Below are 24480 nucleotides of genomic sequence, written 5' to 3' on the forward strand. Positions count from 1 at the left end.
AGAGAGAATTATTTTTAGGTAGGTTCTAATCATAAGTTTCTGATTTCAAGTGACCCAGATATCCGATCAGCTGATGCTATGCTTCTCCTGCTCTGCTGCTGTTAAGTGTAGGAGGCAAACCTAGCCAGTTGCTGCACACACGCTAGATGCTAAACACACACACACACACACTTCATCTTGCTTCTCGCCAAGTCCTAGGTCCACTCTTCAGCTCAGGAGCCCCCATAACGGAAGCCCATCTCCCATCCACACAGGAGCTAAGCTACCTGTAAGAACAGAGGACGGTGGCCAGCCAAGAAGTATGACTGTGACCCTGTTTACTTGGTAGCTCCAAACTCAGGAGAGCCCAGTTCCCACCGGAAGCTCTGTCTTTCTCAACAATTCCATTTCCAAAATATTTCTGGGAGTCCTCACTGTTTGTCCCCTGAGGTCTGCCAGGTGCGAGACCTTTCCAAGTGCTTGCACCTTCCTCTTTGGTGTCCTGGGGACTGTGCTTACAACCTACGCCCTGACGGCAGCCCCGGGACCCTCTGCTCTGGAGGCTCTTGCTCTCACGGTCTTTCTGCTCGATTGTCCACTCTATCTGTCACTGTCCTCCAGACTTGAGCCTCCGTGTCCCTGAGGGCTGGCCGACCTCCTCTAAATCACCCCCCACGCCACATCTAAGCAAACCCTTCCTCTGCTCATGTCGTTCTTTCATTGCAGGTCACTCTCCTGGCCCCGGAACTCTTCATTCCTCTAAGTTTGATTCAGTCAGCATACACCGCCTCCTCCTCTGAGCAGGCGCCTGGTGCTGGCAATGCAGTGCTGAGTAACCAAGTCTCCAGGCCCTTGGGAACTCACATTCTGGTGGGAAGAAAACCCCACAAACAGATAATGTGGTAATAAGACACAAAGACGTGCCCACGTTAAATGAGAAGACAACCCCTCCTGGCGGTTCAGGGTCCTCCAAGAAGGAATTTTTGTCTGTCAGGATGTGTAAGGGCTGGTTAGCCAGATGGTAATAATGATGACAAGAAGAAAGAGAAGGAGAAAAAGAAGAAGAAGGCAGTCCAGGTAGAGAAGACGGCATGCGCCTAGGCAAGCTGGTAGATACAGGAAAACGACAAGCGTTCAAAGGTGCAGGTATCTCAAATGTGAAGCAGAATGGGCATCAAAAAGGAAGGGGCAGACAGGAACAATATCGTGGGAGGTTTTGCAGTGCCATGTTAGGAAGCTTGGCATTAACTCTGTGGCGCATGGTTTCTTGAGCTCTTTACATCACAGACTATTATTAAAACTATTGAATTCCACGGCCCCTGGTTTACCAAAAAAAAGAGTCTACATGCACACACATACTCATGCAGATACATAGACACATACACATTTGCCCATGATTTCAGCCACCCTACCCACACCCCAGCAGTCAGCCCACTTTTAAAATTCTGAAGATGGAGGGAGGGTGAGCTGGGTGGTGAAGGGCACCCCTTGGAGCATTTTAAGCAGAAAATTACAAGATCACATGTCTGTTTAAAGACATTACTGTGAAGTGTCACGGCAGGTCTTAATGAGTGAGTGAATGTGAGCCATGAGGAGGAGGAGGCGTCAGAGCAGACTGCAAGTTTCCAGCTTGAGGAACTTGCTGAACCAAATGGGACAGAAGGCTAGTTGAGAGGAGGAAAGGTAATGAGTTTGTCTGGGGACGTTTTGAGTTTGAAATGTCCTTGGGACAGCTGGGCGATGACTAGGTAGTTGGGTCTAGTAGTCTGACGTCCCGAGGGGAGGTCAAGGCTAGCAATCCAGATTTGGGGGGTCATGTGAGAATCTACCAACTTGATTTTCATTGCAGTAAAGTACCATATCAATACCAATTTCCAAAAATTCAGAACAAAGAATGTTTTCATTTTATCTTTTTCTTTAACATAATTTCCCCTAGAGCAAAATTTTAAACAAAAAGCAAAGGATTCTGTGCTTACTATCACAGTATTCCCTGATCAGAGTAGAAGGATGGACCACGGACCACCATGATACCCTCAAGAAACCTAGTCAAGATCCCAAATCGGGTCCATTCCCCTCTCACTGACGCTTCCCTTTCACCTCACATGCCCAGTCGTGCATAAATCCAAGTTAAGATCTGGCGGGATGGAAAGGAGAGCCAAAAAGATCAGTCTCAGATCCTAGTTGATATTTTTTTTTTTTAAAGATTTAATTTTTTTCCTTTTTCTCCCCAAAGCCCCCTGGTACATAGGTGTATATTCTTCGTTGTGGGTCCTTCTAGTTGTGGCATGTGGGACGCCGCCTCAGCGTGGTTTGATGAGCAGTGCCATGTCCGCGCCCAGGACTCGAACCAACGAAACACTGGGCCACCTGCAGCGGAGCGCACGAACCCAACCACTCGGCCACGGGGCCAGCCCCCCTAGTTGATATTTTAATAGGAAACATTCCTTTATATTCAGTTTTATGAAACATAGAATCAAATCATTTTATTGTGCCAAAGTGTTAGTAAAGTTAACACATTGCTGGGAACTTCTAAGCTACCATACCTGGACGTGAAATTGACCGTGGGAGCCTTCCAACCCGTCTCCCCCACAATCCGTTCTCCACAAAGCAGCCAGCGTCATTTCGTAAATGTAAATCAGAGCATGATGCTCTCATACTTAAAACCACCCAAAGGATTCCCAGTGCTAGTCACATAAAACCCCCAGACGCGCTGTGTCGGGCCCCAGCGTTTTCACTCTTCCCTCTGCTCTCTCAGGCCCGCCCTGGTTCCCTCTTCAAGCCTCGCTTTTTCCTGATTGAGAACTATTGTGTTTTCTTCTTCTCAAAACTCTCTGCCCTCAATATTTCACATAGCTGATTCTTCCTCTTCCTATCTTTCACGGATCACCTCAAAAGTCTAATCCCAGCAGAGGCCTTCCTGGACCCCCACTTCTAACCCCCAACAACCTACTCCATTCTCTCTCACATTACCGTTCTATTGTCTACATAGCACTTGTCATGATCTGAAGGTATGACTCTTGTTTTGTATACTTGTTTTGTTTTTGTATACTTGTTTATTGTATACTGGAGCCGTAAAGGCAGTCACTTCACTTGAATCATTCCACAGCACTTAGTAAGTGCTCAATAAATACTTGTGAAATGAACTAATTGAACTGATACCCTGTTTCCACAAAATTAGTAAATAAATAATAAGTAAAAAAAAAAATTGCTCTGAACAAGGATGCCAGTTTCTGTAGTCGGGGCTGACAAATGAATGCCTTTAAGTAGCTCACAGTCTGCTGGAGAAGACCATAAGCCATTGCGACACAGCGTGGGAATGCTAACCAAGAGGTAAACACAGGGTCCTCTAGGATGACAGAAGAGAGGAGCCTCACCTTGTCTTCGGGGGTCCCATAAGGAGTCGTAGGTAAAGTTAAGTCTGACCGATGAGAGAAGGACAATGTGGGGAGGAAGGGTGGATGAATATCTAGACAGAAGGAACAGCAGGTGCAAAACTCTGCTGCAAGAGATGGGAATCTGAGAAATTGTGAGTAGTTCCCTGTTCCTGGCGCATTCTCCCGGGGTAACTGCAGGAGTCGATGACATCACAATGCAGGCGAACGTGTCATGAATGGGATTTACCACGTAAGCGATTATTAATAAGCGCAGGCCTGTATCTGCTGGTCACTTATTATCTGAGAGTTTCTGATAGTCAAAGAAAAACGAAGGATCATTTCCGAGAGGGACTTCAAAGAAGGCTCCTGTGACGTACAGGCCGATCCTGGCACTTTACCCCGACCCTTTACGCTAGTTGCGTAGAGTCCACGTTGGCGGGCTGAGCGAGCGGGGAGGGAGGGTGTTGCCTTGACAACGGGTCTCTCATTGGGCTTTCAAAGTGAAGCCGATGGACGATTGGCTGCCGAGGTTTCCAGGGGCCCTCCCCCTGTCGCTGATTGGATGAGGGGAGGCCAAGCTCCCACCTCCTTCTCTCTCTTTTCCCGCGGGATCCTGTTGCTTGGCAACCGATTTGCGTCCTCCAGCTAAGCGGGCCGCGGCTACACCTGCGAGGCCGGGACATCCCCGGCTGGGGCTGCGGCGCGCGCAGGCAACACGGGGCTCCCAGGTGCTCAGCCAGGTGCGCCTTGATAAGGCCGGGCTGGGCTGTGGACTGGCCCTGCAGCGGCACGCCGCGGTCGAGAAGGCGTCCACGTTTTCCTCCTGGAAGTCCTCGTTTAGTGGAGTCAGAGGAGAAAAGAAAGTCACCGTTGTATGCCCGACGTAGAAGCCACTCATCCTGGGAGCACCCCGCGTTCTGGAGCTCTAGGAAGCCAGTAACTTATGTCAGTTGCCTGGGTGTGGAGGGTGACCCCTAAACCTCAGACGCCTGCCTCAGAGTCACCCCGCGGAGCGTGGGGACAGATCCTCTGCTGCCTTATCATGCACTGCAGAGCCTACTTCTTGCTGGAGAAAGACTTCCTGGAGTTGAAGGAGAACAATTATCCGGTCAGTACTGGGGACCTGAGGGACGTGTTTCATCGGGGTACAGATTTCTGAAAATCCGTTGAATCCATGTTTATTCTATAAGGCGTACTTTAGTTACACGTAGTTTGTCACTGCAGTACTGTTATTTAACAAATGCATTTCACTATAACAATCTATTTCATAATAATAGGTAACAATATTGAGCACATTGTGCTGAGTCATTTTTGTATATTTAAGCCTCGAATATCTGGATGTGTCACGCAGTAAGGCACTAATAGTTCAGGGTTACACATTAAGCCCAGTACTATAACGTAAGTCGTGTTTTGCTATACCTTCCGTGAACCCAAAGCTCAGAGAGAAGTTCAGTAAATATTTGGCCCCAGGAGTCCATCCTCTGTGCTCTTCAGTCTTGGTCCTACTACATGCCATCTATGCACTTTTTGCCAACGGCTGTCACATATAAAACAGAAATCCCTTTCCCTTATCATTGTAACACAGAGGAAGACCTTGCCCCGAATGCCACTAATGAGGTTGTCAGTGTCCACAGGTACCACAGGCCGACATCTCATACAGTATGGAGAATAAAAATGGAAGAGCAAGGGGAAGGGAGTACCCAAGAGAAAAAACAGAAGAAAATTGTCCATAGAAGGAGGGTGTAGATTGTTCCCAACGGTTGCTTCCAGTGTGGTCCAGTGCAGTTCAGCCTCGCTGGAGATGCTGGGAGCAATTATTGAGTCCGACAACAAACGTCCCTGAGACAAGAACCGCACATTTGATCTTGTTTCCGCTGTGCCTGACCTTCAAGGTTCTCTGTTGAAAGAGAATTCAATGAAGGGAGAAAGGATGTGTAAATATAGAGAATGTGGATAATAGAATATATTATAATGTTTATACAGACTAGCACCTAACATACTTAATAACGCTGTGGTTGCTCAGAAATATTTATTGAGTGTATCTGAGTGTATCCCTCAGCGTAATCGATGAGGTTTTCTATGAAGTACGTTCTTGTCTCTTGGCATTGGGACAATACCTCAAGTAGAGGAAACATTTACTTTTACGTACAAGCGTAGTGTTGGTGTTGCGTTTTTCTTAATGAAACTGTTCTTACTTCATGCCTTCCACATAGCATTCACAGGATTTTTTAAAGTTTTGAAGAAACCCATGCTTTCCAACTACCTCCTTCTTTTCTAATTTGAATCTGAAATTGGCGACTGACTTACGTAAGCCACACATCCCAGTCTTGGCCTTCCTGCCCCACTTGTGACTTCCGTGCTTACAATTTATTTTAAATTTACTGTTGCGTGTTTCGTGGAATCTACTTTACCATCTGTGTCCTAAGGCAATATATAATACCTCCCCAAATCAACAAATAAATCAATTTATCAGGAAAATAAAATGTAGAGTTTTTGGAATTCATCATAACCTAATATGTGATTTTCAAATCTGCAGTAAATATTTAATCCTTTTTTCTGCTTTGATTTTTTTTTAAATTAAAGGGTATTGCTGCCTTTCCTGTAAGTGAAGATCTGTTGGAATGGGAAGCTGAAATTGAAGGTCTGCAGAATACCATTTGGCACGGTTTGTGTTTTCAAAACTGATCTACTTAAAAACAAATCTTTATACCATTATTAACCTATCTTCTTTGTGCCTATAGTAAGATTGTATTATATACATTTTCTGGAATTCTAAAAGTTTTCACGTCAGTTTTTCATTATATGGCTTAATTTTTTTTGCCATTTGTCAACATAGATGGAAATTTTAGGTTTGAATTTTCCTTTATGCCAAATCTTAATGTTATTACATTTTAAAGAAGCAGACACAATGAAGTATATATGAATTGAGAATATCACCTAACAGTCTTCCATGAAATCAGAAAATAGCTATCAAAATTCCTATGGGCATCAAAATGCCACAATTATCCCTCATTTTTTTCTCTATGATTTTCCACCAAATATCCATAAATCAAATTCTCCGGAAGACTGAGCCACTCTAAACTGTAATGACTATGCAATCTTTAAATCGTGGATTAACAAGATAGATTTGTTGAGTGAGGCAGAGAAGAAAAACATGGAAGTGGATAGTTACAGTAAAATGTCACGTGAGCTGTTCTGGATTTTGAACAGAATGCCGAGAAGGCAGTGGTTAGTTAATGTTGCCTTTGAGAGTCAGGACTGCCTTCCCAAGGGAGTCACATCTGAGGTGAGTCCTAAAGAACGCAGAAGAGCTTGCCAGGTTTAGAAGGAGGGGAAGGAAATTCAGGGAGAGAGAACAGCACGGCAGAGGTGTAGAGACAAGAGAGGGCTCTGTAACAGTGAGTTCAGTCCCTTTGAGATGTACAGTGAAGGGGTGGGTGTAGGCGGATGGAGTTAGTGGATGGAGAACTGGTGGGAAACAGGCTGAAACATAGTGGAATTAGACTGCGAGCGTCTGTTATACTATCTCAAGGGTCTATGCACCCTACGATTCAGTTTACCTACAAATAAGACTCTAGGGACCATGGGGAAGCTAATCTGTAGGAAGAGACTTCAGTTAATCAGTAAATATGACACTTTAATACAAATGTTCATTTCTACTTCGTAGGATTACCCTTCCAACTAACGATAAATTTTACACCGGAGTACAATTTTGTCCCTCCAACTGTGAAATTTAGAACAATTCCTTTTCATCCAAATGGTAAGGACCAAATGAGTTTTTTATCATCAGGGGCTCTGTCCTTATTATCCTTTGTCCTCATTAGTTTTTAATAATGTTTGTTTTTAACAACTTTGTTATGATTCTAAAAGTACGTGTGCCTATGGGGGAAAGTAGAAAAAAATTGTCACCTGGAGTCCTAATTCAAAGAGACGTTATTCTCAACATTTAACTAAATTTATGTCCTTTTTTCTATGTATGTATTTGTTCTACATCGTGGAGGTATTACATATAGTTTTGTGGCTAGCTTTTTAAGGAAAATTACATAATTAGTTTATTTCTGCATTATTAAAACACTTCCAAAAGATCACTTTTAATGAATGAATGATAAACTTAACCATTCCTGTGTTGTTCAATATTTTAGTTGGGTCTCAATTTTTTATTATTATAAAAAATGATGCACTGACAAATTAACATTTTAGAAAAAAATAGGTCAGATTGGTACTTCAAGTTATACATAAAATGAATTCCTGAGGGATCAAAAATTTAAAACTTTTAAATGCAAAAAGAGCAAAATCTAATCGAATTTTTTATGGCCTTGGTAGGAAGGCCTTTCTAAATACGATAAAACCAAGAAACTATGGGAAAAGCATGTCACATTAAACTACATAAACTTTTTACAACTTCTTCACAGCCAGCAATATTATAAACAGAGACAAAATACATTTACTTTTGCAAACTAAGGGAAACTATCTGCAATGTATGAAAGATAATATCTATAACATGTAAAGAGCACATGTGAATCAATAAGAAAACATAAAGCAATAAAAAAATGGACAGAGGCCATAAAAAACCACTTAATAGAAGAAACAAAAATAACATAAAATAAGAAAAATAAACATAAAAAAGTTCCACCTCACTAGTAAGAAAATAAATGCATATTAAAACAAAAAAATTGTGGTCTGGCCCTGTGGTGTGGTGGTTAAGTCTGGTGCACTTTGCTTCAGCAACCCAGGTTCGGGGGTTTGGATCCCGGGCATGGACCTACACCACTCATCAAGCCATGCTGGGTCAGCATCCCACATACAAAATAGAGGAAGATTGGCACAGATATTAGCTCAGGGCTAATCTTCCTCAAGCGAAAAAAGAGGAAGATTGGCAACAGATGTTAGCTCAGGGCAAATCTTCCTCACTAAACAAACAAAGAAACAAAAATTGTGGTTCATCACTTACATTTACAAAATGTTAAAAATAATATGCAGTTTTAGTAGGTGTGGGCAGACACGGGTTCTCTGACATAATGATGACCTTAGTGTGACCTTTTTGGGAAGCAATTTGACAATTTCTAGTCAGATATAAAATGCAAATAGCCCTAAGTTTATAATAATAATTTATAAATTATTCCATAGAAATACTAGCACAGGTGTGCGAGACTATGTTTAATATTTAAAACTATTTGCTGCCATTAACAATGCTGGAAATAAATACAAGGGAAATAAGCTCAATGTCCCTTAATATAGAAATTTTTAAGTAAAATGTCCTACATCTATATGTACTGCTTTTAAACAGAGCAAGAAAGCTCTGCCAAGGCCAGACTTTATGGTCATGGCCATACCCCTAGACTCTTCATTACTTGGCAGGTGAGTTGGTGTTCAAATTTTTTAAAATAAATATGTCCAGAAATATGTTGACAACTTGCTGTTAAATAAAAAAACCCTTTGAAGAGCAAAATGTAAAATATAATTCAACTTAATGGAAAAACAAAGGCCATGCACACACTCAGACACACACACACACACATATGTGTGTATGTATATTTGTGCCCTCCAGCTGGTAATAACTCTGAAAGGGTCATTAGTAGACATGGGAGCATTCATCTTTTATTTTATATACTTTTATGTAATTTATTTCAAGTACTTTATCACTTTTGTAATTAAGACCTATTTTTAAAGGATAAACAAATTTATAGTACAAAATTGTGTACATTTGCCATTATTTGCTTAAAATAAATCAGTAGCGGCAGAATTATGGATTAAATATAGCAGAGAGGGGATTCTTCTCCCTCAGTCCTCATCCCTCCCTCTCCGCAGAGTAGAGAGAGCATCGGTCTGTAGGAGAGAAAAGCATGGGAAGACTCGATGGTCTTCCTTCCCTCTAGCCCTCTGGGCAGGCACTTCCTCAGCACTTTCCTTCCAACCTGCCAGAGCTTGGGATGGTATGGTCCCTGCCTCTCCAGGCAGGACACTCGGGCAGGCTTTAGGTTGAGGGTAGCGTTCAAACCAGAGGGACTTTTGTGGAGTCCGATTAAAGCCATTGGTCAAGTGCATTTACCATTTCAGTCTTAACTAAAATTGATGTTTTCTCCTTTCGTCTTTCATCACCTTGGTCTATCTCATCATATTTGAACTTGGGAAGAGAGGTGTGTTATTTATTAGCCGCCAAACTCCAAAGGATGTCTGTGTACAGTTCTAAGTCTGTAGACGCATAAGCCCAACTGCCTTTCAGGGACGTTATTTACACCCCACCAGTAAGCGGATATGAAGTTCTGAACGCTCTCGTGCTCTCCAATTCTGGGCATAGAAACTTTGGAGAAATTTTTTTTCCAAACTTGATAAGAATTTTCTTATTTCAATATATACTTCTTTGAATACTTGTGAGTTAAACGTTTTTTCTCATCTGTTGATTATGTTTCTTGTTTTGTGAATTGTCAGACTTATTAACAATGTTATCACATTGTCCTAGATGTCACAAATATTTCCTGTCACTTGTTACTAATTTTTAATTCTTTTTTGTCTGGGATTTTTAAATTTTTATATAGTCATGTTTATTAGTCTTGTCCTTTGAGATTTTTGCATTTATCTTTAAGCTTAGATGATCCTTCTCCAGAACACAATCATTTTAATATTCTTCTTAAATTCTATAATTTTATTTTTCGCGTCTAACTCTATTCTTTTTTCTTCCCAAATATTGATTTGATTGTGTTGGCCAGCTTCTGCATATCTTTCCAATCCATATAGAACAGAACAAAGCCGGCAGGGAGGTTTTGCCATCCTCAGTGTGTGGCTTCCATTTCTGGATCTAAGGCATTTACTCTGTCACCTTTTTAGCCAGTGGGGAGGGGGAGAGAGAGAGAAGGGCAAAACAGCTCCCTTAAGAAAATGTGATCCACACATTGCACACTCATGGTTGAAACTTAGTCACATGGGCACATCTTGCTGGAGGGGAGGCTGGTAAGAGTGATCCCAGCTCCCATGTACTCACCGGAAACCTCGAGGGAGGATGGGGTTGGAGGCAGGCAGAGTGTTTCTCATCACAGAGAGAAGAAATGGGAGAAAGGGAGAGTAGGCACTGAGATGCAATGAGTAGATCGCAACAGTTTTTATAGCGTTTGTTGGCAATCTTTTCTTTCACCACTGAGTCACAATTTCACTTTTAACATACAACAATGTTAATACATACTATGATTTGTTTCAAAATTCTCTTGTTACATTGTTTACTCTGTCTAATCTTGTGTCCCTCTATGCTGTTATAATTATTGTGGTTTTATAATACAATGTAATCTACTAAGTCTAAGATCCCTCTTTTTACCTTTTCAAGATTTTCTTCTCAGTTCTTACCTTTTTTATTGCAAGATTTTTCTATCAGAGTATGTGTTTTTCTTATTCATTTATAAACATTATTTACATGTTAATAAAAGTATTATTAATAATGATACCTATCATTTTTTGAGGATTCACTATATGCCAGGTACTCTATCAAGTACTTTATTTTACTAATTCTTTACAGTGAACATGGGTACTTTAATCGTAACTCAGTTCACATATTAAGAAAGTGAGACCTGAAGAGGTAAAGTTAATTGCTCAGCATCACATAGCTGATAAGTGGGGGAGCCAATGTTCAAATCTGTGTGTGTCTGACACCAAAGTCCATACTCTTTACGGCTGCCCTGTATTAACTGTCTGGCATATTCTCTGCAAATAATTTTCCTGCTTTGTTGTTTGTTTTCTAATTTTGCCTATGATATTTTGATGTTTATAAGTTTTAAATGATAGTTGTATTATACGTATCAATGTTAATGTATTATTTTAATGCAGTAGACCTATATACTGGCCGGCCCTGTATAGACTTTTTGGACAATCCTGATAAGTGGAGTACAAGCTATACATTGAGCAGCATCCTACTTACCCTCCAGGTAAGAACAGATTAATATAATGCTCTCTTTAATCATTTTAGTTACCCCAATTATTCAAATATAGGACTAAAATGTACACTGCTTTTTTAAATGTTTAAAGGACTTGAAACAGTTTATTTAAATCAATAGCATTTCTGCATCAAGTCTATAAAATGGATGTCGAATTATAAAGACTATTATTTTTAAAGTGAAATTAATAGTTAAGGCCCTTCACAACCACAGAATACGTATTTTATAAAAGAAGAAGGGAGCTGTTTGGATGGTTTCAGCTTTAGAAACGGAGTCCTAAGTTTCCTCTTGGCTCCTGACTTCCCTTCATAATACTGAGCAGGCCTCTCCATCTCTCCTCATCAGGAGCCTTGCCTTCCTCACAAAGGGGATGCAGTGAGTACGACTTAAAATGCTCGGCTTTGTCCTTTGTTCTGGTGATGCCAGCTGCTTGTTCTTTTATAAGCCTCCATATCAAACCCAGTGAATGGTCAAACCTGGGATTTTCTTCTCCCCTCAGACGGATACCTGTTCCGAGAATGTCCCCTTTACCTCCCGTTCCGTGGTCCTTAGGAGCCCGCCTCAGTGTTGCGTTATTCCTCACCCTCAAAGAGCCCTCTTTCCTTTTTTTTTTAAGATTGGCAACTGAGCTAACATCTGTTGCCAATCCTTTTTTTCCTTTTCTTCTTCTTTGTCTCCCCAAAGACCCCCATACATAGTTGTATACTTTGGTTGTGAGTGCCTCTGGTTCTGCTGTGTGGGACGCTGACTCAGCATGGCCTGATGAGCGGTGCCATGTCCTCATCCAAACCAGCGAAACCCTGGGCCACCGAAGTGGAACATGCCAGCTTAACCACTTGGCCATGGGACCAGCCCCAAAGAGCCGTCTTTCTTATCTGATGCCGAAGTAAATTATTTCAGTGGCACTTGCTTTGACCACTTAGATGCAGCTCAGCAATTTTCTACAAGAACCCACTCATCATTAATAATGTCCAGAGATAAACTATTAAATTTTGATTATCTGGAATACTTGGAGAATAAAGCCTTCTGGCTTAATTGCATTTTCTCAGTAAGAGAATTGTAACGCAAATTCCATTTCTTATTTTTAAAATAGAATAAAACAATGCTTAATTTTCTATCTAGTCACCTTAGTATACTGAGTGAAATTTAATCTTTTGAAAGGATTCAATGTTCAATTCATTCATTCATTCTGCAAATAAGTATCAAGCATGTACCTGTGCCAGGCCCTGTGCTGGGAGCGACGTTTGAGCAGAGACTTGAAGGCGGTGAGGGTGCATGGTATGCAGATATCCGAGTGGCTCTTTGGGTTCCTCTGAACCGAGTCACGTTCCTACCTCATGCACCTAAAGTAGGATCTGCCTTAAGAAGGGAGAAACTGAAAGTTCCCAAAATGTCGTGAGTGAGGGCAAGCCAGAGTGAAATGCAGAACCATGTAATAGGAGGTCAGTCTGGAGCTCTGAGATCAGTTTGCTTGGCTTCACAGCCTGATTCTGCCACTTAACACCTTTGTGCTGTTGGACAACTTTCTTCTCTTCTCAATGCCTCAATTCCTTCCTTAGTAAGATGGGGCTGTTAGTAGCTCCCTCATGGCACTTGCGAGGATTAAATGAAGTAATAGATGGAAAGTACTTAGACCCACAAGTGGTCCAAGAAAAGAAGTCAATAAAAGCTATCCAATATGGCCGCCACCAGTCACTTGCGGCTCCTGAGCACTTGAAATGTGGCTAGTGTAACTGAGGAACTGAGTTTTTCATTTTATTTAGTTCTTTAATTTAATTTTCTTTTCTTGAGGTCATGCTAGTTTATAAAATTGTGAAATTTCAGTTGTACATTATTATTTGTCAGTCACTATATAAATGCGCCCCTTTACTCCTTATGCCCACTCCCCAACCCCCTTCTCCTCTGGTAACCACTAATCTGTTCTCTTTGTACGTGTGTTTGCTTATCCTCCACATATGAGTGAAATCATGCAGTGTTTGTCTTTGTCTGGCTTATCAGTCTAAAATTTATCTGTTTCTTCTAAATTGTCCAATTTGTTAGCATATAGTTTTTCATAGTATTCTCTTAAAACTCTTTGTATTTCTGTGGTATCAGTTGTAGTTTCTCCTCTTTCATTTCTAATTTTATTTACTTGAGCCTTCTCTCTTTTTTCCTTTGTGAGTCTGACTAAGGGTTTGTCACTTTTGCTTATCTTCTCAAAGAACCAGCTCTTAGTTTCGTGAATCCTTTCTACTGTTTTTTTTTTTTGGTTTCTATTTCATTTATTTCTGCCATAATTTTTATTGTTTCCCATCTTCTGCTGACTTTGGGCTTTGTTCTTCTTTTTCTAGTTCTGTTAGGTATACTTTAAGATTGCTTATTTGAGACTTTTCTTGTTTGTTAAGGTGAGCCTGTATTGCTATGAATTTCCATCTTAGGACTGCTTTTGCTGCATTCCGTATGAGTTGGTATGGTGTGTTTTCATTTTCTTTTGTCTCCAGATATTTTTTGATTTGTCCTTTAATTTCTTCACTGATCCATTGGTTGTTCAGTAGCATGCTGTTTAGTCTCCACATATTTGTCGCTTTCCCAGCTTTTTTCTTGCAGTTGATTTCTAGTTTCATTCCATTATGGTTAGAAAAGATGCTTGATATGATTTCAATCTTCTTAAATTTACTGAGGCTTGCCTTGTTTCCCAACATATGGTCTATCTTTGAGAATGTTCCATGTGCACTTGAGAAGAATGTGTATTCTGCTGTTTTTGGATGAAGTGTTCTGTATATATCTATTAAGTCCATCTGGTCTAGTTTTTCATTTAATCCCACTATTTCCTTGTTTACTTTCTGTTGAGTGATCTATCTGTTGATGTGAGTGGTGTGTTGAGGTCCCCTGCTATTACTGTGTTGCTGTCAATTTCTCCTTTTAGGTCTGTTAATGGTTGCTTTATGTACTTTCATGCTCCTGTGTTAGGTGCATATATATTTAGAAATGTCTTCTTGGTGGAGTGTCCCTTTTATCATTATATACTGATCCTCTTTGTCTCTCTTTACCTGTCTTGTCTTGAAGTCTACTCTGTCTGATATAAGTATGGCAACACCTGCTTTCTTTTGTTTGCCATTAGCTTCATGTATTGTTTCCATCCTTTCACTCTGAGCCTGTGTTGGTCTTTAGAGCTGAGGCGTATTTCCTGGAGGCAGCATATTGATGAGTCTTGTTTTTTAATCCATCCAGCCACTCTGTGTGTTTTGATTGGAGAATTCAGTCGATTTACATTTAGAGTGATTATTGATATATGAGGGATTAATGCTGCCATTTTATCTCTTGTTTTCCAGTTGTTCTATATTTCCCTTGTTTCTCTTCCCATGTGTTTCTGACTGCCATTTCAGTTTGGTCAGTTTCTATGATGGTTTTCTCAGTTTTCTCTTTATCATTTATGTCTCTGTTCTGATTTTTTGTTTGGTAGTTATTGTGAGGTTTGTGTAAAAGATCTCACAGATGAGATAATCCATTTTCTGATAGCCTCTTATTTCCTTAGTCTAAGCAGGTTCCATCCCTTTGCTCTTCCCTGTCTGAGTTATTGTTGTCACAACTTAGCCGTTTTGTGTTGTGAGTCTGTGGCTGAAATGAAGTGATTATAGTTATTATTGAGGTTTTCCTTCCCTTTATCTTTAATATTATAATAAAGTGTTTGCTAACTTGTTCTCATAGAGAGCTGCAATTTTCTGATTTTGTCTCCCTATTTATCTCCTTGCTCAAGTCTTTGTAAATCCTTTCTTTTCTTTTTTTTTTTTTTTTGGCAGGTATGTGGAACTTCTTGATAATTTCTTTTAGGGGGTGTCTTGTGCTGATGAACTTCCTCAGCTTGTGTTTATCTGGGAAAGTTTTTATTTCTCCATCGTATCTAAAGGATTGTTTCACTGGATAGAGTATTCTTGGCTGGAATTTTTTGTCTTTCAGAATTTTGAATATATCATTCCACTCTCTCCTAGCCAGTAAGCTTTCTACTGAGAAATCTGCTGAAAGCCTGATAGGGGTTCCTTTGTAGGTTATTTTCTTCTGCCTTGCTGCCCTTCATATTTTTTCTTTGTCATTGACTTTTGCCACTTTTACTAATATATGCCTTGGAGAAGATCTTTTTACATTGATGTAATTAGGAGTTTTATTAGCTTCTTTTACATGTAATTCCAGCTCCTTCTTCAGGTTTGGGATGTTCTCAGCTATTGTTTCTTTGAACAAGCTTTCTGTTCCTGTCTTCCCTCTCTTCTCCCTCTGGAATACCTGTAATCCTTATGTTGCATTTCCTAATTGAATTGGATATATCTTCATTTCTTTTTAGTCTTATTTCTCTCTCCTCCTCCATCTGAAGCTTTTCTGTATTTCTGTCCTCTGAATTACTAAATCTGTCCTCCATAATATCAGCTGTGCTATTTAAGGATTCCAGATTTTTCTATATTTCATTCATTGTATTTTTTATCTCCTACATTTCTGATTTTTTTAATTTCAATCTCTTTTGTGAAGAATTCCCTGTGTTTATTAATTTTATTCATGCTTCCATTGAACTGTATTTCTGAGTTTTCTTGTAACTCATTGAGTTTCTTTATTTTAACTATTTTGAATTCTCTGTCATTTAGATTGTAAATTTCTGTGACTTCAGGATTGATTTCTGGGTACTTGTCATTTTCCTTCTTCTCTGGAGCGTTAATATACCTCTTCACGCTATTTGATGGGGTGGACCTGTGCCATTGCATAGTTGTAGTATCTGGTCAGAGATTTCACCTGCTGCCATTGGGGGTGGGGGGGGGGGGCAGGAGCTGTTTATTCTGAGCCTACGACAATCTTTGGCAATTGTGCCTGTCCATTGGAAGCTATGCCAACAGGACCCATCTGTGTTTTCCCACTGGCTGCCATTACTTTACACATGTATGTGCTGGCGCACTGGTGGGGGTCTCTTGCTCTGGCCTACCAGCCGAGCTGGTGCACCAGGTGGGGCAAGGGGTGTTTTCTTTCACATGCACAATCCTGGCGGGGGCTCCCACTCTGCACTCACTGTCTGCCCTCCTGGGCTGCTCGGCTTGGTGAAGGCAGCCCTGCAGTTACTTAGCCTCCTCCATGTGGAGCATTCCCACAGGCTGGGAGGCAATTCCTTGATTGAAGGCATTCCTGCAGAAAGCTGCCCTTTCCTCCCTCTTGTCTCAGAGTCATGTGCCGGCCACAGCACAAGGTCCCGCATTCTAGATCACTGCCGTTCAGGAGGGAGGGGAGATCCCCTTACCTCTTTCCACTGCCTCCTGGGGGATCCAGCACCTCCAACTTCAGAAGTATGGCTGCGTGGGACTCTCAGACGTCTGTTGTGTTGTGTGAATGTCTTCTGTCAGTTTATGAATGTCTTTTTCATTGTATGTTAGGGGGGAGAGACTAAGGGAAGAGCTCACTCCACTGTGATGCTGATGTCACTCTCCCATTTTATTTAATTTTAGTTAATTTAAATTGCCACTTTTGGCTAAAACCTTCTGTAATAGACAGTACAAGTATAGACCATAATTTCTGACTACTTCCTTTTGACTAACAAATGAGACACATTTATAATTATCACATTGTCATTCAAGGGAGTGGTACTTGAAATGGTGTTTAAAATATTTTAAAATCTAAATATACTAATCGTCTCCTCCTAAAATTTTTACAATCTTAACTTATTCGAACACTTTCACTTCCATGTAGAATGCAAAAGTAAATATCAGCACCCACCCATAGAATGAATTACAAATCATGGGCTTTAACTAACTAGATGTTATAAAATATACCTACTGTTCTAGTTTACTGATGCTTCAAATTTTTGTACTTATCCTCTGGAGAGCCTCTTATATTATTTCATACAATCATATGGCTAATTTAAAATCTGGACTTTTTACTATTTTAGCAGGGTGACTGATTTATACATTTTAATATATTCCTCATATTCCAGTTCTTAAAAATCATTAAGTACAGTCAGTAGCTTGTGTACACATTATATGAAAAGGTCGCAGACACAGTGTCAATACGAAGACTATTGAATAAACTTTACCAGCTGTGCATCTCTGAGAAAGATTCTCTCTCTAGCCAAAGACCAGAACTCGCTCTTAAAGATGAGTTTCATCTGCTTCCCACCCACTTTGAAGGGTATAGTGCAATCCACACTGAATCCTTATTTAAGCAATTGTAATATTCTTGGAAATATAGCTCAAATGGGTTTTCCAAACAGGAAAACTCAAATAACAGCGGAAAATTCTTGTTGCTTTTGAAATATCAGATGTCAGATTATTGCTTTCAGTAGTGAAAGATTGCCATCATTTCCATGACTCTTAAACCACAGTTATCCACTTTGACCTGCATCTACACTTGAGTATTCTGGTAGTTATTATTTTAGCTATATTTTATTATATAGCTTGCATGTTATAATATTCAAAATATTGAATTATTGAATAAATATTTTCAATTTGGGCTAATATTAATTGTGAGGTACAGATAAACAAGATCATGGTCCAGCAGCACTAAGAAGTTTTGGTTACTACTGGTCACCTCTTTTGTCCAGATTCATAGATGCTGTGGTATGCAGAATTTTAAAGATGTCCCCCCAGTAACTCCTCTGCTTAATCCATCAGACACTAATCTAGGTACTGCTCTGAAGGGACTTTGTGAGCGAATTATGGTTAGTAATCAGCTGACCTTAAAATAGGTAGGTTCTCCTAAATTATGCAGCGGGTAGGGCCCAAAGGAACCACACGAGCCCTTACTAAGAAAAGAGGGAGGCAGCAGGTCACTCAGAGAAATACGGTGGAAGAAGGAGGAGAGAGGTGACAGGTGCGGGCATCAGAGAGATTCCAAACGTGAGAGGATTTTTCACACCTTTACTGCCTCTGAGATGTATGAGTCCAAGTGTAAAGACCCACAAGAGACCTCTTGGAGCTGAGGGGAGCCCCCAGGTAACAGCCAGCAAAGAAGCAGGACCTCAGTCCTACGATTGCAAGGGACTAAATTCAGCTCACAAACAACCTCAATGATCTGGGGAGCAGATTCTCCCAGAGCCTCTGATAAGAGCCCAGCCGGCCAACACCTTGATTTCAGTCTTGTTAAATCAGGAAGAGAAAACAGCCCAACCACCCCAGACTTCCCACATGTGCAAATGTGAGAGAACAAATCTGTGTTATTTTAAGCTGCTAAATGTGTGGTAATTTGTTACAGCAGCAATAGAATATTACTACAGATACCAAATTAATCATTCGATGATCTGGAGGGATGTTAAATTGTACAGATGTGTGTTAATACATGTGTTTGTTTATCCGTGACCTAAATATGATCTTATGTTAAAAATGTAAGGTTTTATTTTTTAATGGAACTGTTTCTGAATGTTTAGTTCCTTTACACATACATTCAATTTAAATTTATGGGATAGGAAGAAGTAAGTTACAAGAAGGAATTTGTAGCTTGTTTTGATCCTTATGTTTGGCTCATGAACGAACAGTAAAAAATAGATGAAGAGTCTTGAGAGCAGGGACCATGCCCGATGCGCCTCTAGATCCATCTCCAGGCAGATATTGTAGGCATTTAATTAATGCCTCTTGAATGTTGTATGTATTGATCTGTCTTTTTGCTCCAAGAAAAAAGTTTACTTTAAAAACTGTGTGTTCCGTTTGTTTTCCTTCAGGTCATGCTCTCTAACCCAGTGCTAGAAAACCCAGTGAATTTGGAAGCAGCCCAAATTCTGATTAAAAATGAACATATGTACAGCCTGATAGTTCTAAGACTTTTCGACCAGCCAGTACAATGTAAGAAGTGCCTATTGATTGTTATTTGCCAGTTATTGATTAAACATTTATAGCAAATGAGTAATCTAGCAAATCCCCTTCTATAAGGGAATGTTTTCTGTATCCGTTTCAGCAGTGGAATTGTGCTAAGATCTCTCCTGTCTGCCTCTTTCCAGAACCAGTCAGTGTGACCCTTTTTTAAAGGTTATCAAAGATCAAAAGCTTAGTATCTTTGAATATTGTGGTTATGTGGATAGACGGTGCCAATTGAAACTAGTCTACTTATCATAAAGATGCGAGATATATATATTTTTTTCAAAATCCATCGTGGTTTTTTGTGGGTTTTTTCCATTATATATTTTAGGGTTTCTTTTCATTGAGGTCATAATAGTTTACAACACTGTGAAATTTCAGTTGTACATTATTATTTGTCAGTCACCGTATAAGTGAGCCCCTTCACCCTTTGTGCTCACCCCCCAACCAGCTTCCCCCCATAACCGCTGAACTGCTCTCTTTGTCCTTGTGTTTGTTTATCTTCCACATATGAGTGAAATCATACAGTGTTTGTCTTTCTCAGTCTAGCTTATTTCGCTTAACCTAATACCCTAAAGGTCCATCCATGTTGTTGCAAATGGGACAATTTTGCCTATATATATATTATATATACACGCACCACATCTTCTTTAGCCAATCATCAGTCAATGGGCATTTGGGTTGCTTCCACTTCTTGGCTATTGTGAATAATGCTGCAATGAACATAGGGGTGCATAAATCTCTTTGTTGTTGATTTCAAGTTATTTGGATAAATACCCAGTAGTGGGATAGCTGGGTCATATGGTATTTCTATTTTTAACTTTTTGAGAAATCTCCATACCGTTTTCCATAGTGGCTGCATCAGTTTGCACTCCCACCAACAGTATATGAGGGTTCCGTTTTCTCCACATCCTCTCCAACATTTGTTATGTTTTGTCTTGGTGATTATAGCCATTCTAACAGGTGTAAGGTGATTTCTTAGTGTAGTTTTGATTTGTATGTCCCTGATGATCAGTGATGTTGAACATCTTTTCATGTGCCTATTGGCCATCTGTATATCTTCTTTGGAGAAATGTCTGTTCATATAGTCTGCCGATTTTTTGACTGGGTTGTTTTTTGTTGTTGTTGTTCAGTTGTGTGAGTTCTTTATATATTATGGAGATTAACCCCATCTCAGATATATGATTTGCAAATATTTTCTCCCAGTTAGTGGGTTGTCTTTTTGTTTTGATCCTGCTTTCCTTTGCCTTGCAGAAGCTCTTTAGTCTGATGAAGTCCCATTTATTTATTTTTTCTTTTGTCTCCCTTGCCCGAGTAGGCATGGTATTCAAAAATATGCTTCTAAGACTGATGTCCAAATATGTACTACCTCTATTTTCTTCTAGAAGTTTTATGGTTTCAGGTCTTACCTTCAAGTCTGTGATCCATTTTGAGTTAATTTTTGTGTATGGTGAAAGATACTGGTCTACTTTCATTCTTTTGCATGTGGCTGTCCAGTTTTCCCAACACCATTTATTGAAGAGACTTTCCTTTCTCCATTGTACGTTGTTGGATCCTTTGTTGAAGCTTAGCTGACCATAGAGTTGTAGTTTTAATTCTGGGCTTTCGGTTCTGTTCCATTGATCTGTGTGTCTGTTTTTGTGCCAGTACCATGCTGTTTTGGTTACTATAGCTCTGTAGCATATCTTGAGGTCTGAGATTGTGATGCCTCCAGCTTTGTTCTTTTTTCTCAGGATTGCTTTAACTGTTCAGAGTCTTTTGTTGCCCTATGTGAATTTTAGGATACTTTGTTCTATTTCTGAGAACAATGAAATATGATATTTAATTTTACCTCTTTGAGCTATAATGGATTTTTCTCTTACTTCACCTGCAGCACCTCAGATCTTACTGATCTGGGACTCCTCTCCTCTTGATTAGGAAAATGTTCAGCATTTTTTTTCTAGAGAGTCCCCCCAGATATTCCTTCTAAGAGTCCGGGTGGGAATGGCACCTGAGGCTCTTCAGTCTTTCTGCTCTATTGACCAGTGTTTTTCTGATGCCGTTGGTTTGCTCTCATCCTGCCAGTGACCTCTGTATGACTCAACTCCATCCCTCCATTGCCCCGTCCCTCTCTGCAGTTAGAAGAGCGATGCCATTGACTACTTATGCCCAGGAGGGTTTGCCACAAGTGGAGTTTGGGCCCTTACTGACTTAGCTCTTCCGTTTGGAGTCTGCTCCTCCTCCTTCCAGCATGCCCAGCAGCCTTGTGTAGTAGCTGGTGTCATACCTCTCCAGTCAGCAGGACTTGCTGTCCAGACTCACTCTGCCAAACTGACCTCCCGTGTGCTTTTTCTCTCAGACATCCATTGTCTCTTTTTCCAGTCTCCTTCTGGGACATGCCAGTCCATTAGCTAGTTCTGTCTCATTCTGACCAAGTTCAAGTGCTCCTCCACAGGGCTCCTGGGTCTGACGCAAATCAGGTGGTGTTGATCAGCCATCTTTTTCAATATCTTCAAACATGTCATGATTTTCACAGAGTTCCTCAAACATTCTCTGACGGTTCTGAGGCTTGTTTATACACACAGGAGTTGCACTGCTCCACTCTGATCACATGTCTGACCCACCAGAATACAGTAGCATCCACTTCTGCATCCTCTACTCAGTAAATGTTTGTAGAATGAATGAATGATACCTACCACTTAACCTTCATCGAGCCCTACAGTGCCATCTTTATACAGAAATATTCTATATCAAAGCTATGTCCATATTCTAGTGAATGGAAATTTAAAAACTGATTTTAAAGAATTTTCTATAGTAACTTATTCTGGGCAGTAGGTTTTGTGTTTGCCCTGCAGAGAGAAAGGATGAGAAGAAACCTGAAGAGAAGTTGGCCCTTTCTTTTGTCCTCCCGTCAGATAGACGTCCTCCTTCTCTCCTTCCAGTTCTCTGACTTGACCATCACACCAGACAGAAAAGCTGCTCCAGTTGCCACATCACCCCGCAAATGAGCAACAAAGCACATAGTGCTGTGGCAGGTTTTCACTATCTTCTTCGTGTTGGTCACATGTGTGGAAATCCAAGATGGTGAACAGCTATCAGCTTGTTTGCCATCTCGGCCAGACTGGGAGTGGTAGCATAGGGACCACGAAGAGAAAGATTTCCTGCGGCTTCACGGGGAAAGAGTATCGTGGTCCAGCAGGGACAGCTGCTCTGGGGGGAAATGAGGAAGTGCAGAAACCCGTTCACTCTAAATTAGACGGTTGTTTGCTACCTTGTGGATGCCTGTGAAAGACTGCATCCAATGAGAATTGATTACCAGTAACACCTGAAACAGGTCTCTGCTAGAATGCTACAAGGATCTTCTCTCCTATGTGTTAATATATTAATAAGAAGATTCAGAAAGTGCGTAGGAGGAAGTATTGTCACATTTTTAGATAACACAAAGCTGGAGCAGATAGTCAAGTGTATAAATGAGAAACTCAAGAGGCGGCTAATTATTTCATCTCTGTCAGCATTAATTATAAGCTAGACCTGTAGCCTCAGTGCCCATCAGAGTCGTGTCTGGCTGTAGGGAGTGAATAAAAATGTATATATTGAACGAATGAAAAAATACACATGAACTTAGACCCTGATTTGACTTCCTAGCTTACAAAGTGCTTTCACACATGTCCGTCCGTCTGATCCTCAGCCTCTTCCTCAGCTAGGAAGCCAAGGGTCAGTGATGACAGACTAGCCCGAGGCCACAGGGAGCCAGTGCAGAGCTAGCACTTCAGCCCGGGCAGTCCCACCTCCCTGTGCCTCTTGAGTTGAGTGAGATGAACATAAAGTCATTCATTTGGGATCAAAGAATTAAAATTTCCAAGTACAGAATGGAACAGAGCTGACTTGATAGCAGAACTTGATTCTGTGACACAGTTCTTGGGGAGCTGTTTGATCGCGAGCTTCATGTGCCCTTCTGCTGAGCACGGGGCATTCTATGGTTTTACCTGCTCTGGTTTGCTGCGCCCGCGTCTGGAAACCCTTCACCTTCGCTCTGGAGCATCACGTCTCCTGTGGCTGAATAAACTATATATGTTTAGCTAATGGAAGAAAAGATAAAAGGCAGTTGTAAAAGCTGTTTGCAAATATTTGAAGGGATTTCCCCTAGAAAAGGGAAATCACTTCCAGGTTGCTCCAAAAAACTGAAGTAGAACTAATGTGGAAGCTACAAGTCAGTCACAGCTTCCCAGCCTGTTGGGTGGCAGCCACTGAAGCCCAGAGGAGGCAGGCCTGGCCCTGCCTTGTGCCAGAACATACCGTGAATATATTAGGGACTTCTTCCTCATAATCAGTGGTCTGGAATTAATTTTTTTATCCTAAGCCTAAATCTGGTACTTGGTATGCAGACTTGCAAATGCCTCTCATTCCCTAAACTTTCCCTGATGTCTGTACTTTGCCCGAACAGCTAGGCCTTTGCCTTGGTGCGTCGACAAGAACGCACCAAGCTCTGCGCTCAGACCCAGTTGGCGGAGGTCTCAAAGACCTTCCTGTATCCTGGCAGCCTCGTCTCCCTTGCTTATGTTAGGATGCTCAGGTACACCAGACTGCCTGGCGCAGTCCTGCTGTAATTATTTCTGGTACCCTCTCTCACTCTGTGTTCCAGTTCGGACAATAAATTCTATAGTCAGTTGGATGCCTAACCAATCTTTCCCAGAAGCAAATGCCGTGAAATGTACCTGCAGCATCCCTGATGGTAAAGTCCACCCAGGCCCCAGGTGGCCAAACACGAGGAAGGCTTTTCTAACGATTCAAGTTGCTTAAGAACGGACAAGGCCATGTTGGCAAGTGGTCAGCCCCCGTCACTAGAGAGATGCTTCTATAGAACCAGGTTCATTTAGCAGAGTGGAATGGCTGTTTGTCAGGGCTGTGGTCCAAGAGCTTCTTGCCCGGTGTCGGGAGTTGGACAAGGACCTTCCCAGTTATACTTCGGTTCATTTATGAAGACTTGGAGGAAGGCAGAGGAAAGGTCTGGAAGGAGACAACACATAACAACTGTTTTGCCCCCTAGATTCTAATTTGTTACAAAGGGATTTCATGTGAGCTCACATGTCCTTGTTTATTTCCAGTTTGTCCTAGTGAATTTTTATTTCTATGTGGTTATATGGTCAAATCATGCTTATCTTCTATCATATTTGTTTTGATATTTCAAAACATAGGGTTCATATAATTTAAAAAATCTTTGGTTGAAAGAAAATACAAAAAGATGAAAATAGTAAAAACAAGTAATGGTAGCCAAGCCTGAAGTAATATTTTTTCCCTTAGCCAGATGTACTCCGGTAGCTTTTGTTAAAGGAGAATTATTCTAATAAGTTTCAGATACTTATCTAAACTGACTATAATATAGTAACTGACAAATATTATGAGAGTCATTATACAAGAATAGAGAAGAATTATAGA

General features: G+C 40.8%; 1 protein-coding gene across 3 annotated transcripts in view; it reads left to right on the top strand.

The window, feature by feature from the left end:
* The first annotated feature begins 4014 nt into the window (after nt 1-4014).
* The window catches only part of UBE2U (ubiquitin conjugating enzyme E2 U), a 55258-nt gene continuing 34792 nt past the window's right edge, over nt 4015-24480 (top strand). For all 3 annotated transcript variants that reach the window (XR_006885980.1, XR_006885981.1, XM_046645117.1), the window contains exons 1-5: nt 4015-4461; nt 5937-6018; nt 7021-7113; nt 11166-11263; nt 18933-19053. Coding sequence is in view for 1 of the 3 variants with exons in the window: in XM_046645117.1 (XP_046501073.1) it covers nt 4297-4461; nt 5937-6018; nt 7021-7113; nt 11166-11263; nt 18933-19053 (559 nt within the window). In the remaining 2 variants the exon portion in view is untranslated. The remainder of the gene's footprint in view (nt 4462-5936; nt 6019-7020; nt 7114-11165; nt 11264-18932; nt 19054-24480) is intronic.

Source organism: Equus quagga, chromosome 18 (genome assembly GCF_021613505.1).
Source record: "Equus quagga isolate Etosha38 chromosome 18, UCLA_HA_Equagga_1.0, whole genome shotgun sequence".
In the NCBI taxonomy this organism is placed as follows: domain Eukaryota; kingdom Metazoa; phylum Chordata; class Mammalia; order Perissodactyla; family Equidae; genus Equus; species Equus quagga.